At 40.6% G+C, this 20415-nt stretch overlaps 2 protein-coding genes across 3 annotated transcripts; both read left to right on the top strand.

Moving 5' to 3' along the window:
• Nucleotides 1-2846: 2846 nt before the first annotated feature.
• Nucleotides 2847-14252, top strand: LOC103419915 (E3 ubiquitin-protein ligase RGLG3). 2 transcript variants are annotated; one of them, XM_070815490.1, is made up of 12 exons: nucleotides 2847-3085; nucleotides 3382-3535; nucleotides 3875-3959; nucleotides 4035-4175; nucleotides 4251-4364; nucleotides 5513-5610; nucleotides 5721-5800; nucleotides 5877-5982; nucleotides 13248-13375; nucleotides 13461-13605; nucleotides 13703-13759; nucleotides 13912-14252. In XM_070815490.1, exons 2-12 carry the CDS (start codon nucleotides 3386-3388, stop codon nucleotides 13993-13995), a joined length of 1188 nt encoding a protein of 395 aa, XP_070671591.1. In that variant the 5' UTR covers nucleotides 2847-3085; nucleotides 3382-3385; the 3' UTR covers nucleotides 13996-14252. The 2 variants fall into 2 exon arrangements, with proteins under 2 accessions (XP_070671591.1, XP_028951944.1); XM_029096111.2 differs by having other exon boundaries at nucleotides 3077-3200.
• A 1170-nt stretch (nucleotides 14253-15422) lies between these two features.
• LOC139193166 (uncharacterized) lies at nucleotides 15423-15746 on the top strand. Its single transcript, XM_070816148.1, has one exon. The coding sequence runs from the start codon at nucleotides 15423-15425 to the stop codon at nucleotides 15744-15746; it is 324 nt and encodes a 107-aa protein (XP_070672249.1).
• The last annotated feature ends 4669 nt before the right edge of the window (nucleotides 15747-20415 follow it).

The raw sequence follows: 20415 nt of genomic DNA, 5'->3' as shown, positions 1-20415 counted from the left end.
GAGGCACCGCTCTCCGAACTTCGAGAGCCAGATTTCCTTGGATAAAGCTTATCTGCAATCTTCACACACAACATCAGCTTTCCAGATACCACAGACCACTTTTTCAAAGTGCTCTGACAAAGTTAAAACATGTGAAGCTTGCAGCTCCCACTACATTGCTACGACCAAAAAGGGTAAAGGAATAGCATTATTACTTGCTAAAAAATCAAAGAGGCACCGCCCTCTAAATCTCGGGAGCCAGACTCCCAACAGGATTACTTTCTCAAAAATCGAGGAGGCACTGCTTTTCGAATCTCAAGAGCCAGACTCCCAACAGGATTGCTTTCTCAAAAATCGAAGAGGCACCGTTCTCTGAATCTCGAGAGCTAGATCCCTGACAGGATTGCTTGTTCGAAAACCGAAGAGGCATGGCTCTCTGAACTTCGACAGTCAGATTTCCTTGGATAAAACTTGTCTGCAATCTTCACACGCAACATCAGCTTTCCAGATACCACATACCACTTATTCAAAGTGCTCTGACAAAGTTAAAACACGTGAAGCTTGCAACTCCCACTACATTGCTACAACCAAAAAGGGTAAAGGAATAGCATTACTACTTGTTGTTAGGGAGACTCCTATATGTGTCGACATCCATCCTCCACGGACAGGCAGACCTGCAAAAATGCTCAACCCTTCCTCATATCTGAGAGGGCACTCCCAACGAAGCCTTTCGAAATACTCAGCTTTCTTCCCCCCCAATAATACCTATGCAAACCAGCCACACCAGAGCAAGAGTATCTCATATCATCAGGGTCAAAAGCAAGAGTATCCCATATCATGCTTTTTCCCTGTCTTTTCCTTTGCCCTTGTTCTTACCTGCAAGACAAGGAGAAAGAGAGCAATCAATCAGCACTTGGAATTAAGCTTCCAGTCAGGAACTGACTGCCTGGAACCCCTTGCCTGATTACTTACCTGGCATTGCTCTCGAGTACTCATCTGCAACATCTTATGCTTCCAGAAAAGATACCACATCTGCCTGAGGAACAGATAAGGCAAGTGAGAAGGATACAAGGAAGCATGTGGAGATAAGCGCAACGAAACACGTGTCGTTCATCTATTACTTCGTCAACAGTAAAAGTATCCCATATCATCAAGGTCGAACGCACTTTTGATTTGATGGACTTGTTTTGACCCTCAAATTCTTGAGTCGGCCTTATACTCCAGAGGAAACCAGAAAACCCTCCAGCCCAGTTCAAGAATAAGCCTGTGGAAAGTTACTTCTTCAAAAGCAAAAGTATCTCATATCATCTCTTCTCCATTTGCTTCTCCTTATCCTTGTTGCTGTTTACGACACAAGGAGAAGGAGAAACAATCAACCAGAAGCCGAAGTCGAACCTTCGATCCATGTTGCTTGCTTGGAAGTCTGATTGCTTACCTTGTCTGTTACCTCTTTCAGCAAATCTCCTAGCTCGGCGACTTGGGGGACTCATACTATAGGGTTTTGTATCGCACTTAACCAAGCCCGAAACTACAAGTAAGCTTCAAGGGAAATTGATACATTACCTTGTGCATCTTCATCGGTTAAAGATACCACCCCTAGATGGAGGAAAAATACTTCCAGAGAAGATGCCACATCTACGTATGAGATAGATAAGGCAAGTGAAAATGATACCACACTTCGGTACTTAGAAGTTTCGTGATTACTCAATGGCTTGGATCTTGCAAGTCCCCAACCGAGGAGCTTCCCTCACTCAGGAACTTAGGGGAGCATTGTTTGTACCATACTTGACCAATCCCGAAACTACTGAGCACCGGTCAACGTTATACCGTCAAGGACCCAAAAGAGTTTACCTCCAACCAGGAGGCCAATCACAGCGCGACACGTGTCGATATCAGAAACCAATCATAGCGCGACACGTGTCAACATCAGAAGCCAATCACAACACGACACATGTCAATGTCAGAATGAAACTAGAAATTCTCTTCTATAAATAGAGATCATTCTCTTACAATATTTCCTAATGCTATTTGTACTAAATCATTCACTAGTACTCACTAAATGAGAGCTTGAACCTATGTACTTGTGTAAACCCTTCACAATTAATGAGAACTCCTCTAATTTGTGGACGTAGCCAATCTGAGTGAACCACGTACATCTTGTGTTTGCTTCCCTATCTCTATCCACTTACATACTTATCCACACTAGTGACCGGAGCAATCTAGCAAAGGTCACAAACTTAACACTTTCTGTTGTACCAAAGTCCTCGCTGATTTTGTGCATCAACAATATCAACCGTTGATCTGAGATCAACCGTTGATATTAAATAAGATTTTTTTTTATCGTTGCAAATTTGACGGTCCACATTTTCTTGCCGTTGAGATCCAACGGTAACAATTTGAAACTGCGCTGCGGGCCTCATTCATTGAAAACATGTCGGGTGACGCGCCCCCACAGGCGGGTGCAGTGCACGAGCCTAACAAAAAAAAATTAAAAAAGGGGCTGACGTCAGCCTTGCGTCAGATAGCCTTCGGGCTCACGGGCTGGCAATTAATGACATGCCTGGTGCTTGAGCATGTCCAATCCCTCGGGCTCCCACACGTTGGAGTCAATAGGCCGGGCTCTCGGGCCCTGTTTGTTGGCTTGTCCCCCGAGCTCCAGCCAACGCTGGAAGTGCTCTAATTGATTGTGATAGGGATTTATTACTCGATTGAGTTGATTTTCAATTGAGAATGTATTAAAGATAGGATTTAGTAATTTTTATTATCTTTGACTTTTACATGTCACGAACAGGAGAGTTTGAGCTGTCGTTGTCTGCTTGAACCTTCATGATGCTAAGCTGCCCGTGAGAACTATTGAGGGTCCTGTCCATTTAACGAGGGAGACAAAGAAGGAGACAAAGGGTAAACAACAACGGCTCTCACGGTTAAAGCCAGAGAGAAGAGGGAGACGATTGATATTTTTCTTTTTTTGCCCTTTAAATAGAATAAACAACGTCAGCGCTCTCCCTTTTTCTCTCTCTAACTAGTACAGGGGAAGAACGCTCCCTAATGTTCATTATTATTTTATTTAGACACAAAAACTGAATTAAGAGCAGCAAGCAAACAGGTTTCTCTTTCTCTGTGTCCGACCGATTGTTTTTTTGTGTTTTTAATTTGGTTGTTAACAACAACAATAATAATATTTGGGGATGAGCAATTGCGCCTTTCTTATTAGCATCTATGTGTGTATTGATTTAGGACAAATTTTGATTATTCTTAATTAGTTGGTATACTAAGAATTTATTGTTTTTTGTATTCCATCAACTAAGAAATTGATCTGGATTCTGGAGTTCAGTCTCAGGAGTCGCCCATACACTGATTCTAATACTCTTCTCTTTTTTTCTGTTTCATTTTTTGAAACAGGGAAATGGGGAATGGGGAATCAACATATGATGATGCTTCTCAGGACGGCTTTGTGCATGAACCACCTTCCTATGCAGGGACTTCAATGGGTTCTAATCATCCACCAAAGCGACAATCCACACACATACCCGATAACTTTAACTCTTTGGATCAGGTTTAACCCTTGACTCTTTTTTTTACAAGATTAGCATCCCAAGAATTCTTTTATCGGACCAGTACAAGCTTCTTTTTCACTTTTCCATTTAAAGTGTTTACATATCAGTTTTGTCGGACCAGTATAAGCTTCTTTTTCACTTTTTACTATGGTAAGAAGGATGAAAGAACATTTATGATATGCCAGTTTCAACAAAATTGTACAGATGACATTTAAACTGCAAAAGATGTATGGCCGTCGTATCTTAACTGCCTTTTGCAAGTGCCATTAAGGTCAAATAATTTTTCACTATCTGTCAGCAATCATGTTTAGTAACCTGAAGCATTTATATATTCCCAGGTTATTTCGGCATTGAGAGAAGCTGGCCTTGAATCATCAAATTTAATACTTGGTGTCGACTTCACAAAGAGCAATGAATGGACAGGTAATTTTCCTATTAGATCAGCTTCTTCACATGAGTTCTGGATGGAGATAAAAGTTACCTTTCGATGATTTGCAGGAAGATATTCATTCCATAGGAAAAGCCGTCATGCAATTGGTAGCACATCTAATCCTTACGAGCATGCGATCTCAATAATTGGCCGTATATTATCTCCATTTGATGAAGATAATCTAATACCTTGTTTTGGATTCGGCGAAGGTTAGTTTTGAACCACAACTCTACTTTGGTTGAAAGTACCTTGTGAAAATTGTCTGATATTACCTTCTTGTGTAGCATCAACGCATGATCAATGCGTGTTCAGTTTCTATCCTGAGGGCCGATATTGTCATGGTTTCGAGGAAGCTCTTGCACGATATAGGGAGATTGTTCCCTTTTTGAAGTTGTCAGGTTCTTCAAAATTTCCTTATTGTTTATGCTATTTCCTTCTGCAAGTTAGCATAATTTAAATTCCTTTATTGTGTGTATGGTTTTGTTTTTATTTTGGGGTCTGTCTCGTAGAGTTTCATTAGCTAAAATTCTCTCCCCCTCTCTCTCTCGCTCTCATGAATCCAATTGATTCTGGATCTTGACCTCTGTAGAAAATCTGGAGAAATCATCTAATGCTTTATTCATTTCCCAAGGTAGGGTAAGAAATTGAATTAGTAGTTCAAGCAATCACAGGAACTTGCCAATACTTTGACAACTTTACTAAAATGTTAGTCAACTATACTACTCCTGCCAACAAGCTCACCCTCCAGCTCATACATGGGGGGAGGTTACGTTCACTGCTGCTAAAGTGGCCTTTACTGTCACAAAGGTGCAAAAAGTTGCAGGCTATTGACCATTGCCTTTTATTTATTCTTCCTTAGTTTTAATTACGAATAATGATTTTCATTTATTAGGTTGACTGACTTACATCGTAATTTTGCTTAGCCAACAACAAAAAAGTGGATTATGGATCGGTTGTTTGTTAGATTGAATTTAAAGGTGCACAACTCCTTTGCACTGATTAAAAAAGGGGCCGGGAATATGCCAAGATCTAGCTAACTATAGTTCAAACTATGCCAAGTGTTTTGAGTATTTTGAAATTTTTTCAAGTTCTTGTTAGAATGATCCTAACAACGTCATGGCATGCTCAATTATCTGTTTATCTAGCTATGTTCAGATCTTTAACCATTGTTGTATTGTAGCTCACCATATGTGATTATCTCCTTTAACAGCTGCGAATGAGGTTGATATTGTGTTAGTTCACTGATTATATTACTCTCTTGAGTCATGCCATATTTCTTAGTTTGTGATGTCATTTAAGCTTCAAGTTTGTTAAATAATTCTGTCTATGCTGTCCTTTAGCTTTTTAGTGGATCCTTTTGGTACAAGATAATTACTGTCACACTTGTTTTAGCTTTACTTGAGTACGATAGTAAGCCAGCTTGAGTCCATATACCTGATCATGATTGTCTGTTTATATCAATACCTATAGTCACCTTAGGCTCAACTATTCTTATTCCAATGTGGTGCATACACTGGATGTGTTATTTTTGTTTACTTATTCCCAGGTCCGACCTCATTTGCCCCCATAATTGATGCGGCAATTGACATTGTTGAAAAAAGCAATGGGCAATACCACGTTCTTGTCATTATTGCAGATGGACAGGTTGATGAAACATGTTCGATGCATTTCTTTTTCTTCTATATTGTAGGTTCATTTGCTTTTTCTATTTTATATTCTACTTATGGTCTTGGAATGCCTCTATTTTGACACAGGTTACTAGGAGCCCTGATACTCCTCCTGGAAGATTCAGTCCACAAGAACAAGCGACTATAAATTCCGTTGTTGCAGCTAGGTAAAGAAACATATTCTTCATCTTGGGTAGTACGCCTGTTTTTCTTCTAGTGTTGACCACCAGATTCCTTCAACAGTCAATATTCTCTCTCAATTATCTTGGTTGGAGTTGGGGATGGACCATGGGATGCAATGCAGCAATTTGATGATTACATTCCACAGCGCTCATTTGACAACTTCCAGGTATTGAATGACGTCCGGCACCAAAATTGGATTTTGGTTCCCTTCCGTAGGTTGGACCCTGATCGTCTCTGTTTTAAACTGGTTGTTTTTTTTTTTTTTAATCAATGTTTGACATACCTGTGGCTTCTTAGATGTGTTCTTATTTGTTGATAATTTAAAATGGATTCTGTCTACAAGTAATGAAACATGATTTTTTTTTTTTTTAATCGGGATTGCTCTATGAAGCATGGATAACAACAACAACAACAAAGCCTTTTCCCACTAAGTGGGGTCGGCTATATGAATCCTAGAACACTATTGCGCTCGGTTTTGTGTCATGTCCTCTGTTAGATCCAAGTACTCTTAAGTCTTTTCTTAGGGTCTCTTCCAAAGTTTTCCTAGGTCTTCCTCTACCCCTTCGGCCCCGAACCTCTGTTCCGTAGTCACATCTTCGAATCGGAGCGTCAGTAGGCCTTCTTTGCACATATCCAAACCACCGTAACCGATTTTCTCTCATCTTTCCTTCAACTTCGGCTACTCCTACTTTACCTCGGATATCCTCATTCACAATCTTATCCTTTCTCGTGTGCCCACACATCCCACAAAGCATCCTTATCTCCGCTACACCCATTTTGTGTACGTGTTGATGCTTCACCGCCCAACATTCTGTGCCATACAACATCGCTGGCCTTATTGCCGTCCTATAAAATTTTCCCTTGAGCTACAGTGACCTACGACGGTCACACAACACGCCGGATGCACTCTTACACTTCATCCATCCAGCTTGTATTCTATGGTTGAGATCTCCATCTAATTCTCCGTTCTCTTGCAAGATAGATCCTAGGTAGCGAAAACGGTCGCTTTTTGTGATCGTCGCTAGATTGCTCCGGTCATTAGTGTGGATAAGTATATAAATGGATAGAGATAGGAAAGCAAACACCAGATGTACGTGGTTCACCCATATTGGCTACGTCCACGAAATAGAGGAGTTCTCATTAATTGTGAAGGGTTTACACAAGTACATAGGTTCAAGCTCTCTTTTAGTGAGTACTAGTGAATGATTTAGTACAAATGACATTAGGAAATATTGTGGGAGAATGATCTCGTAATCACGAAACTTCTAAGTTCCGGAGTGTGGTATCGTCTTGACTTGCCTTATCTGTCTCGTAGGTAGATGTGGCATCTTCTCTGGAAGTACTCTTCCTCCATCCAGGGGTGGTATCTTTAACTAGTGGAGATGCACAAGGTAATGTATCAATTTCACTTGAAGCTTACTTGTAGTTTCAGGCTTGGTCAAGTGCGATACAAACCATGTAGTAGGAGTCCTCCAAGTCGCCGAGCTAGGGGATCTGCTGAAAGAGGTGACAGACAAGGTAAGCAATCAGAGCTTCAAGCAATCAGTCCCAGATCAGAACTTTGATTTCGAGTTCCGGCTGATTGTTCACATTCTCCCTATCTTGCAGGCAACATGAAGGATAAAGAGAAGAAAAATGAGAAGAGATGATATGGGATACTTTTGCTTTTGAAGAAGTTACTTTCCACAGGCTTATTCTTGAACTGGGCTGGAGGGTTTTCTGGTTTCCTCCAGAGTATAAGGCCGACTGAAGAATTTGAGGGTCAAAACAAGTCCATCAAATCTATAGTACGTTCGACCCTGCTGATATGGGATACTTTTGCTTTTGACAGAGTAGTGGATGTATCGGCACGTGTGCTGTTACGCTTGTCTCCACATGCTTCCTTGTATCCTTCTCACTTGCCCTATATGTTCCTCAGGCAGATGCGGTATCTTCCCTGGAAGCATAAGATGTTGAAGATGAGTACTCGAGAGCAATGCCAGGTAAGTAATCAAGTAAGGGGTTCCAGGCAGTCAGTTCCTGACTGGAAGCTTAATTCCAAGTGCTGACTGATTGCTCTCTTTCTCCTTGTCTTGCAGGTAAGAACAAGGCCAAAGGAAAAGACAGGGAAAAAACATGATATGGGATACTCTTGCTTTTAACCCTGATGATATGAGATATTCTTGCTCTAGTATAGCTTGTTTGCAGAGGTATTATCGGGGGGAAAGAAAGCTGAATATTTCGAAAGGCTTCTTTGGGAGTGCCCTCTCAGATATGAGGAAGGGTTGAGCATTTTTGCAGGTCTGCCTGTCTGTTGGGGATGGAGGTCAACATATATAGGAGTCTCCCTAACAACAAGTAGTAATGCTATTCCTTTACCCTGCTTGGTCATAACACGGTAGTGGGAGCTGCCAGCTTCACATGTTTTAACTCTGTCAGAGCACTTTGAAAAAGTGGTCTGTGGTATCTGGAAAGCTGATGTTGCGTGTAAAGATTACAGACAAGCTTTATCCAAGGAGATCCGGCTCTTGAAGTTGGGAAAGTGGTGCCTCTTCGGTTTTCGAACAAGCAATCCTGTCAGAGATCTGGCTCTCGAGATTCGGAGAACGATGCCTTTTCGATTTTTGAGAAAGCAATCCTGCTAGGGGTCTGGCTCTCGAGATTCGGAGAGCGGTGTCTCTTCGATTTCTGAAGCTCTGTCGAGTGCAGATTTTTATAGAGGCTGGCATTAAGTTCCAAAGCACACTTGAATCTCCACCAGTAGAAGCTCCATTCTTGCACTTCTAAGATCTTGATTTGTCCGACCTCTTCTCTCTTCAACACCTTTGAAAATGTCTAGCCCCTTCGACCGTCGTTTTGACTTGAACCTTGTTGAAGAGGCAGCCACGCCTTCTCCAGACAACATATGGCGTCCATCATTCGTCTCCCCTACTGGTCCTCTTACCGTTGGGGATTCCGTGATGAAGAATGATATGACCGCTGCGGTAGTGGCCAGGAACCTTCTCACTCCCAAAGATAACAGACTACTTTCCAAACGGTCTGATGAGTTGGCTGTTAAGGATTCTCTGGCTCTCAGTGTTCAGTGTGCAGGTTCTGTGTCTAACATGGCCCAACGCCTATTTGCTCGAACCCGCCAAGTTGAATCATTGGCGGCTGAAGTGATGAGTCTCAAACAGGAGATTAGAGGGCTCAAGCATGAGAATAAACAGTTGCACCGGCTCGCACATGATTATGCTACAAACATGAAGAGGAAGCTTGACCAGATGAAGGAATCTGATGGTCAGGTTTTACTTGATCATCAGAGATTTGTGGGTTTGTTCCAAAGGCATTTATTGCCTTCGTCTTCTGGGGCTGTACCGCGTAATGAAGATCCAAATGATCAACCTCTGCTGCCTCCTCCTTCTAGGGTTCTGTCTAGTACTGAGGCTCCAAATGATCCCCCTCCAGTGCCTGCTCTTTCTGGGGCTCTACCAACTGCTGAGACTTCTCCTAAGCAACATTTGTGAAGGCTCCCTCTTGTTTGTTTATTTTGACTCATGTATATGTACATATTTGTGACTTATCGGGGATATCAATAAATAGTTTTTCTTCATTTCAACGTATTGTGTTAAATACACCAAAGCCTTATTCGCTAAGTTCTCTGAATTTTCTTTTGTTGAAGCTTGTATGTTGAAGCTTTGTGAGTGGAGCATGTAGGTTGAGGTAGTATTCCCTTAATTTCCCGAGTGAGGAAAACTTCTCGGTTGGAGGCTTGGAAAATCCAAGTCACTGAGTGGGATCGGCTATATGAATCTTTGAACGCCATTGTGCTCGGTCCTGTGTCATGTCCTTCGTTAGATCCAAGTACTCTAAGTCTTTTCTTAGAGTCTCTTCCAAAATTTTCCTAGGTCTTCCTCTACCCCTTCGGCCCTGAACCTCTGTCCCATAGTCGCATCTTCTAATCGGAGCGTCAGTAGGCCTTCTTTGCACATGTCCAAACCACCGTAACCGATTTTTTCTCTCCTTCAATTTAGGCTACTCCTACTTTACCCCGGATATCCTCATTCCTAATCTTATCCTTTCTTGTGTGCCCACACATCCAACGAAGCATCCTCATCTCCGCTACACCCATTTTGTGTACGTGTTGATGCTTCACCGCCCAACATTCTGTGCCATACAGCATCGCCGACCTTATTGCCGTCCTATAAAAATTTCCCTTGAGCTTCAGTGGCATACGGCGGTCACACAACACGCCGGATGCACTCTTCCACTTCATTCATCCAGCTTGTATTCTATGGTTGAGATCTCCATCTAATTCTCCGTTCTTTTGCAAGATAGATCCTAGGTAACGAAAACGATCGCTCTTTGGTATTTCTTGATCTTCGATCCTCACCCCTAACTCATTTTGGCCTCCATTTGCACTGAACTTGCACTCCATATATTCTGTCTTTGATCGGCTTAGGCGAAGACCTTTAGATTCCAACACTTCTCTCTAAAGGTTAAGCTTTGCATTTACCCCTTCCTGAGTTTCATCTATCAACACTATATCGTCTGCGAAAAGCATACACCAAGGAATATCATCTTGAATATGTCCTGTTAACTCATCCATTACCAACGCAAAAAGGTAAGGACTTAAGGATGAGCCTTGATGTAATCCTACAGTTATGGGAAAGCTTTCGGTTTGTCTTTCATGAGTTCTTACGGCAGTCTTTGCTCCTTCATACATATCCTTTATAGCTTGGATATATGCTACTCGTACTCCTTTCTTCTCTAAAATCCTTTAAAGAATGTCTCTTGGGACCCTATCATACGCTTTTTCCAAATCTATAAAGACCATGTGTAAATCCTTTTTCCCATCTCTATATCTTTCCATCAATCTTCGTAAAAGATAGATTGCCTCCATGGTTGAGCGCCCTGGCATGAACCCGAATTGGTTGTCCGAAACCCGTGTCTCTTGCCTCAATCTATGCTCAATGACTCTCTCCCAGAGCTTCATTGTATGACTCATTAGCTTAATACCCCTATAGTTCATGCAATTTTGTACGTCACCCTTATTCTTGTAGATAGGCATCAAAGTGCTCGTTCGCCACTCATTTGGCATCTTCTTCGTTTTCAAAATCCTATTGAAAAGGTCAGTGAGCCATGTTATACCTGTCTCTCCCAAAACTTTCCACACTTCGATTGGTATATCGTCTGGGCCTACTGCTTTTCTATGCTTCATCTTCTTCAAAGCTACAACCACTTCTTCCTTCCGGATTCGACGATAAAAAGAGTAGTTTCTACACTCTTCTGAGTTACTCAACTCCCCTAAAGAAGCACTCCTTTCATGTCCTTCATTGAAAAGATTATGAAAATAACCTCTCCATCTATCTTTAACCGCGTTCTCTGTAGCAAGAACCTTTCCATCCTCATCCTTGATGCACCTCACTTGGTTTAGGTCCCTTGTCTTCTTTTCCCTTGCTCTAGCTAGTTTATAGATATCCAACTCTCCTTCTTTGGTATCTAGTCGCTTATACATATCGTCATAAGCCGCTAACTTAGCTTCTCTCACAGCTTTCTTCGCCTCTTGCTTCGCTTTTTTATACCTTTCACCATTTTCATCGGTCCTATCCTTGTATAAGGCTTTACAACATTCCTTCTTAGCCTTCACCTTTGTTTGTACCTCCTCATTCCACCACCAAGATTCCTTTTGGTGTGGGGCAAAGCCCTTGGACTCTCCTAATACCTCTTTTGCTACTTTTCGGATACAACTAGCCATGGAATTCCACATTTGGCTAGCTTCCCCCTCTATCCCACACACTGGGTGATTACTTTCTCTTTGAAAATGACTTGTTTTTCTTCTTTTAGATTCCACCATCTAGTCCTTGGGCACTTCCAAGTCTTGTTCTTTTTTCTCACTCTTTTGAAATGTACATCCATCACCAACAAGCGATGTTGATTAGCCACGCTCTCTCCTGGTATAACTTTGCAATCCTTACAAGTTATACGATCCCCTTTCCTCATTAGAAGAAAATCTATTTGTGTTTTTTACGACCCACTCTTGTAGGTAATCACATGTTCTTCTCTCTTCTTAAAGAAGGTGTTGGCTAAGAAGAGATCATATGCCATTGCAAAATCCAAGATAGCTTCCCCATCCTCGTTTCTCTCCCCAAAACCATGGCCACCATGAAAACCTCCATAGTTGCCTGTCTCCCTGCCCACGTGTCCATTTAAATCTCCTCCTATAAATAACTTCTCCGTCTGAGCAATTCCTTGCACCAAGTCTCCAAGGTCTTCCCAAAATTTCTCTTTCGAACTCATATCCAACCCTACTTGAGGTGCGTACGCACTAATCACATTGATAAGTTCTTGTCCTATTACAATCTTGATTGCCATGATTCTATCTCCTACCCTCTTGACATCTACAACATCTTGTGTCAAGGTCTTGTCCACGATGATGCCAACACCGTTTCTCGTTCTATTTGTGCCCGAGTACCAAAGTTTAAACCCTGAGTTTTCTAGATCCTTTGCCTTAAGACCAACCCACTTAGTTTCTTGTAGACACATAATATTTATCATTCTCCTCACCATAACTTCCACTACTTCCTTAGATTTTCCCGTTAAGGTTCCTATATTCCACGTTCCTAAACGCATTCTACTCTCCTGAACTCTACCCTTCTGTCCTAGCTTCTTCACCCTCCCCCGTCCAATGGAATCAAAGTACTTCTTTTGTGTGTCCCGTGTAAAGTTGATAGGTGCATATGCTCCCAAACAACTTTGAGTGGAGTCGTTCGAAAAGAAGTTTCTATGGCCCCCTTGCTCATTTAACACTGCATCCGGGTGCCTATGGAGATACAGTGACCCTTGCTTACTTATCACTGTGCTCGGGCCACACAGCGCACCACTTACGGGTGACGCCCTAGCTTTAGCGCGATTTCGTCTATGAAGCATGGATAAAGGCATGAAATTTGCTGTGATACAAGGACATATTGAAGTGGCTAATCTTGAAAACATGGACATATTGAAGTGGGTAATCTTTTAAACATGGTTATTAATCATAGGACATGGGGTTAAATAAATATTTCAAATCAGGTATTTTTGTTTTGATATTTAGTAGTTAGTTGATATATCAACTTGCTTTTTTTTGTCCTTTTACTTCCATAAAATCGAATTCCTTAAAGATTCCGTTGAAGTTGATAATTAAAGTGTTACTAGTAAAAGTACATATTGTAACTGTATTTTCTTCTTCAAAAATAAAAAATAAAAAGGTATTGCGACTGTACCCCAGTAGTATTGGATTCTGCAATACCAAAATAAATTGAAAGTTCACTGAGGGAAACCAGACACCGGAAATTTATTGTTCTGCTAAATACATAGTAAGTCAAGCAAACCTTCTTATTACCAATTTTGAAGTGGATGAGATCGATTGAGTGGTCTTATTTGGAGAGCGGATGGTACATTGTGTCAACCTCCTTACATGTTTTCCTCCTACAGTTTGTCAACTTCACCAAAATCATGTCAGACAACACAAATGCATCAAAGAAGGAAGCAGCGTTTGCACTTGCTGCCCTCATGGAAATTCCATTTCAATACAGAGCCACCCAAAGGCTTCATTTAGTCAGGTATGGACTTGGGTGTAAGCTTCTAGGAAATGCGTGATTTCAGTTCATGGATTTGCAGATGTTTGACTCTTTCTACTTAAAGCAGTCCTGAACCTGTAGGTGGTCCTCGTACAAGGCCACTTCCACCTCCATGTGAGGTGATGAATCATGATATTGCAGTTAATTCAATCCCACGCATGGTGAACATTCAGAAAGTCAAGCCAACAGCTCCTACAGCTCCCGAGGAACCGGTATTTCTTTCTCCTTTCCCTCATGTTTCTACTACTATTTCTAGCCCCAAACGTTGGTTCAAGTGACCTTATAGTTTGAAACGTGTTCATGCTTAAGGTCTGTCCCATTTGCCTGACAAATCCAAAGGATATGGCTTTCGGATGTGGTCATACGGTAAGTGTTGCTATGGAAGCATTTTGAATTTAGTGATGGAGTTTTTATTTGTGCTTAATGTGTAGTGATGTATAGTTGTATATTATTAAAGTGAACGTTACCAGCAATTATTTATTGTGTACTTTTTTGTCTTTTCCTTTTGTTGGTTTAAGACATGCAAGGATTGCGGGCTTAGTCTTGTATCGTGCCCTTTGTGTCGGGAACCCATATCAACACGCCTGAGACTATATACTTGAGAGTCGGGGATTTCTTGGTTTCTTTGATGGCTCAATACTTAAAAGCTTCGGGGTTTATTAAGGTGCTGTTGCTGCTAATGAAAATCCCACCTCAGATATTGTATGTACAAATCTCTTGAGCTATTTGCATAATACATTACTTTGGAGTATCATATTTTGTAAGTAGCCTTTGTTTACAGCCAGCAAGCCGATTTCATTAGTTTTTACTTTGTTGAACATATGTGGCCGCATATTTATGTATCATGTTACTATCGGGATTTGATTTGTGTTTTTTCTTGTCCAAAGCCCAATGTTTCTATGGTAGAAATTATAGACGGCATATAGCGTAAGCATCAATGCATTGTCGCGTAAGCTTTTGATTGAATTCATTGATTGATTAATTTTGAAAGATAGGAATTAAGAGCAACTCCACCGTGGGAACCCCCTCCCAGACTATTCACTATTTTATCCACCCAGTAAACAATAATTGCCTTTAGTGAACAGTAATTGTTTTTTGCATCTCCACCGTTGCACTTGAATAGCCCTGGCAATAAACAATAAAATATTAGTTTTTTTTTAATAATACAAAATAATTTTATTTGTAATTTCGGATAAAATTTTTAATCGTTCTCGTTGCGTCACGTGTCATTATTCGAAAAGACAATTATTGGTGATGGATTTCGATAAGATTTTTATCCAATGCCGTTGTGCCACGTGTCATTACCTTTTCAAAATCCTTGAGGATAGATTTCGATTAGATTTTAAATCGTTCTCATTGTGCCACGAGTCATTATTCGAAAAGATAATTATTGGTAATGGATTTCGATAAGATTTTTATACAATGTCGTCGTGCCATGTGTCATTACCTTTTCAGAATCTTTGAGAATAGATTTCGATCAGATTTTTAACGAATGACGGCATGCCACGTGACACTATATACAACCTAATCCTTTCTAAATCCTCCATATAATCCATCATCCATCCTTTGAAATCTCACACCAATTTTCTCAAGATCTTTATCATTATTCATAGTTTCTGCTTCCTTCTTCACCAAAATCAAAATATGTATCATTATGCATAGTTTCTGCTTCCTTCCTACAATGTCTTATTCTTCAAGGATGATGTGGGAAATCGATCAGCAAGAGGAAGAATTGTTTAACCAATCAGAAGGAATGTTCAATCTCCAGGTGGCCCAAAATGAGATGGAAGAGGATGAAGAGCGTAGAAAGAGGGATGACGAAGCAAGAATGGCTAGAGCCTCACATTCCTGTCGAGTCATCCAAGCTGTGGCTCTGATCTCCAAACCCAGCCGTTCTGGAAACCTTGATAGAAACAGGCAATGACAAGGTGTGGAGCTCTTGGATGATTATTTTTTTCATAAAAATGCATTCCCTGATACGTACTTCAGACGTCGTTTTAGAATGAAACAACATTTGTTCAACAAAATCATGATTGTTGTTTGCAACCATGATTCTTACTTTGTGGAAAAGAATGATGCTTTTGGTGTTATGGGTCTCCTTCCTGAGCAAAAATTTACTACTGCGATGCGGATGCTTGCGTATGGAACATCTGCAGACCAAGTGGATAAGATAGCGAGGATGGGGCAATCAACCATTCTTGAGTCCCTGATGAGGTTTTGCGAAGCAATCAAATCTATCTACACTGTAGAGTACCTTCGAAAACCTACTAACATGGACTTGCAAAGGCTTCTGAAGAAGGCCGAGATGCGAGGTTTTCCTAGGATGATTGGAAGCATCGATTGTATGCACTAGATGTGGAAAAATTGTCCAAGTGCATGGCAATGTGCTTATGGGGACTGAAAATGAGCAAAAAGTATCATTTTGGAGGCGGTGGCATCTTTTGATACATGGATTTGGCACGTATTTTTCGGGGTTCCGGGAGCTCAAAATGACCTAAACGTCCTTACCCAATCCTTAGTGTTCAATGATGTCCTGCAAGGAAAGGCACCAAAAATCATGTACTACATCAATGGACATATATACGACGGGCCATACTACCTAGCGGACGGCATTTACCCAAGGTGATCATCATTTGTCAAAACAATACCACGTCCGCGAAGTGCAAAGGAAAAACACTTTGCAAGCTGTCAAGAAGGGTGTAGGAAGGATGTGGAGCGTTGTTTTGGTATCCTTCAAGCTCGCTGGGCAATTGTCAAGGGTGCTGCGAGAATGTTTGATGTAGAGTCACTTCGATCCTTCATGATGACGTGCATCGTTCTTGACAACATGATTGTGGAAGATGAGTGCGATTATGATGCCGTTAATGAATATGAGCCATGCACAATGAACAATTCAAGAACACGTATATATTGTGCTCATGATGCCACCAACGAACTCGTGCAACATGAGCCATTAGAAAGGGATAGATGTTACAATGAATTGATCGTTCAATGATATACTGCACTTCAAAGGTCATATATGCACAATGCCAGGCAAATTGATTTGATAGAGTACCAGTGGGAATTGAAACAAGCTCAAGGTACTTAAGTTCATTTAGTGTGTTTGTTTTTATTTGGTGTGTTTTTTTTAGTTCATTTAGTGAGTTTTTTATTATTTGGTATGTTTATGTAATTTTATTTGGTGTGTTTATGTCATTTGAAATAAATTACCAAAAAGTACTCTATTTATCATCACTTTAAATAAAGTACTAAATTCAATAAATTAGAAACAACATAAAGTACTCTATTCAATAAATAATAAATTACAACCCAAAATGATTGGAAAATTATGGGCTCTGATTACAAAAAGTACTCTATTAATCATCACTTAACCAATTTGTGGTGCTAGGATGATCTTCTCTTGTCGTGCTAGGACCATCTCATCTTGCTCTCGCTTCTCTTGCACGCCTCTTTCGCACCACTTTCGCATTCTCCGACTTCCAAAAATATTTAGAATTTGGAGACTTCCCTTCTAAAGGCGTGTTCATAATTTTCACGAACTTGTTGAGCCATTCTTTCTTCTCTAACATGTTCCCTTTCTTGCCTATGTAGTTCTCTTTCCCTCTCATTAGCTTGAAATGCTCCCTCAACAGCTGCAGCTTTTGCCTCATCTCTAGCCTTATCAGCCTCAAATTTCGTCATTTCCCACGCCTGAAGGAAAAATTTTGTCCTAGCTAAGAACATGTGAGAATATTTGAACACATATGCAAACTATTAACACATTAAAGTAGGCATGCATTCAAAAACAATTCTAAAACCCATGACTTTCAAAGCCTAGTGAATGGTGAACCATGAGACTCTTTAACAACATTAAAGAGAATGAAGGATTTAGAGATTTATTACCCTTGAAGCTCATCCTTGTTTGCACAAGGGATTCACCCAAGTGGAGGGCCTTCAAGTCACCTCCTATCTCCTTGGATCTTCCTTGTGATTTTCTTCCTTTTGATGCTCCTTTGCTCCTTGAGGATGTGAGGAAAGGATCTCCAAAACACCAAAGATTTGGTGTCTCTAAGTCTCCACACCAAGGATGAGGTGTGAAGATGAAATGGATGACTTAGAGAAGAAAAGATTGCTAGCTATCTCCTCTCTAAGTGGCCGGCCTCTATTGGAGAAAAAGAGAGAAAGTGTTTCTCATCTTTTGTCTCAAGAAATCCTAATGAGAAAAGGCTATAAAGATGCTTTTATATCTCTTTTCTTAGGTGAGTGGCAAACTTGCAATTAAGCAAAACTTCACACTCCCCTCATTATGGCCGGCCTCTTTTAAGTGATTGGGCTTATTGCCCATTTTGTTTTAGTTGTCATACAACTTAAACATAATGAGCCTTGTGCACCAAAACACTTTTGGGCCCCGAAACCCAAAACCAACTTGAAAGCCCAATACGAACCTTTCGTAAAATTAATTAACTAATTAATTAATCTTGACCATTTTTCAATTAAACCATTTAATTGCATATCCATTTTCATTTATATTTCTTCACTTTCATCCTTACTCGGTGTACGATCCATTAGGTTCCAATTAGCGAGGCAGTGGGCGATTGTTACTCTTAACGATCGATGTGGTTGGAGAACCTATCCAGTTACAACTACAACGCAATACGGTCCTTCTCTAATACAATACTCTTAATCACATTGTTTGAGTGATAGTTTGTTTCATGTCTACTATCCAATGTGATACTTCTCTATATGATTCAATTGAATATGATTTGGAACAAACTTCCTAAGTCATATTCATATGCTTTGGCCAAAGATTCTCGAATCATATCTTAGAGTATTCTCCTTCTACCATGGAAGGTTAGAGATTCCTTGTTGTGCATTCATATGCCTACATGATTAGATAGCTTGACCCCAACAATGTTGTGGACACTCTCAATGGAATGTCTTTGACATGATCAAAGATCAAGGACCTAACCATTAGACATCTATGATGCCTCAGGTCAAAAGACTACTTTGCATATTGCAACTATCGAGTTCTTACATGACATGTATGTTCGAACTCTCTTTTGATCGTTGTTCAGTGTACTCGATCACTCTTTCAAGCACCTATGTGTTTGTCTTAGTGTCCAACACTAAATGACTTGAGACTAGTCATACTCACGCTTGAGTTGACATAACACATACTAACCTTAGCGGATTGTCAATGCCCAATTGTCAATCCTATGGCTAGGAACGTTTTAGGAATGAACATAAGAAAAAGGTCTCGTTAATCTAACTTACTTAAATCATTAATCTCTTAGATCAAATACATTCCTTGGATTCCCTTATTGCTTAAACACATGATACAATAAATAGTGATTAACAATAAGCTTTGCCCTTCATTAAACATATAATAGTTTAATACAATAAGTATTCCAAAAGCTATTACATCAAATGAGTGGTTTTGTGGGCATACTTCCAACAATCTCCCACTTGCACTCAAAGCCACCTTCCCATGTATCTAATACCCATCTTTTCCATATGGCGGTCAAGTTGGATTTAAGACATTGGCTTTGTCAGTGGATCTGCTACGTTATCGGCTGAGGCAACCTTGAGGATGTTGACTTTCCCTTCGGCAGCATATCTTCTAATGATATTAAAGCACCTGTCAAAATGCTTGTTCTTTTGATGAGCCCTGGGTTCCTTGGCTTGAGCTATCGCCCCACTATTATCACAGTACAAAGTTACTGGTGATGTAATGGTTGGAACCGCTCCAAGTTCAGTAATGAACTTCTTCATCCAGAACGCTTCTTTGCCGGCTTCAGCTGCAGCGACATATTCAGTCTCTGTCGTGGAATCAGCAATTACATCTTGTTTCTTTCTTTTCCAGCTGACAGCCCCACCATTTAGAGTGAATACATATCCGGAGTTGGAACTTCTATCATCGACGTTAGATTGGAAATCTGCGTCTGTATAGGCTTCCACTCGCAACTCTATTGCTCCTTCATAAACGAGGAACATGTCCTTAGTTCTTCTTAAGTACTTAAGGACCGTCTTGACAACTGCCCAGTGTTCTGATCCTGGGTTAAATTGATATCGACTAGTAATGCTCACAGCATACGCGATATCAGGCCTTGTGCATATCATGGCATACATGAGACTTCCTATGGCGGAAGCATAAGGAATAGCACTCATCTGTTGTATCTCTTCAGGAGTTTTAGGTCCCATGGACTTAGAAAGGTGAATTCCATGTCTTACAGGAAGAAGACCTTTCTTAGATTGTTCCATCTGGAACCTACTTAGCACCTTATTTATGTACATAGATTGGGATAATCCAATTAATTTTCTGGATCTATCACGATAGAGCTTTATCCCAAGTACATAAGATGCATCTCCCAAATCTTTCATGTGGAAGGTTTTGGACAACCACACTTTTACAGAAGAAAGTACTGCAGCGTCATTGCCGAATAGTAATATGTCATCTACATACAACACTAGGAATACAACTGCATCCCCAACGACCTTTTGATAAACACAGTTGTCGTCTTCATTTTGAGTAAAACCAAACGATTTGATTTCAGTATCAAAACGAATGTTCCAGCTCCTGGAGGCTTGCTTAAGTCCATAAATGGACCTTTTGAAGCTTGCATACCTTAGTCTTTTCAGACTTGGACACGAAACCTTCGGGTTGAGTCATATAAAGCTTTTCTTCTAGGTAGCCGTTCAGAAAGGCCGTCTTCACGTCCATTTGCCATATCTCATAATCATGGTACACAACTATAGCAAGCAAAATCCGAATCGACTTAATTATGGCTACAGGAGAGAAGGTTTCTTCATAGTCAATCCCTTCTCGTTGCCTATAACCCTTGGCTACTAGTCTAGCCTTATAAGTCTCCACGTTCCCATCAACGCATATCTTTCTCTTGAAGACCCATTTGTTTCCAACAGGTACTATACCTTCTGGAGGGTCTACAAGAGTCCAGACCTGATTTTGATACATGGAATACATCTCGGATTTCATGGCCTCTTGCCATCTCTTTGAATCAATGTCGGACATTGCTTCAGTGTAG

Source organism: Malus domestica, chromosome 16 (genome assembly GCF_042453785.1).
Source record: "Malus domestica chromosome 16, GDT2T_hap1".
NCBI classification, from domain to species: domain Eukaryota; kingdom Viridiplantae; phylum Streptophyta; class Magnoliopsida; order Rosales; family Rosaceae; genus Malus; species Malus domestica.
The sequence above is the reverse complement of the archived record's forward strand: the minus strand, read 5'-3'. Positions and strand labels throughout refer to the sequence as shown.

Excerpts from the sequence above, each read along its gene's own strand:
- LOC103419915 (XM_029096111.2), top strand. Across the intron at positions 3,536-3,874 it reads ACTTTAACTCTTTGGATCAG|GTTATTTCGGCATTGAGAGA; the intron begins GTTTAACCCTTG and ends ATATATTCCCAG. Across the intron at positions 5,611-5,720 it reads TCATTATTGCAGATGGACAG|GTTACTAGGAGCCCTGATAC; the intron begins GTTGATGAAACA and ends ATTTTGACACAG.
- LOC139193166 (XM_070816148.1), top strand. The coding sequence starts at position 15,423 with ATGATTGTTGTTTGCAACCATGATTCTTACTTTGTGGAAAAGAATGAT.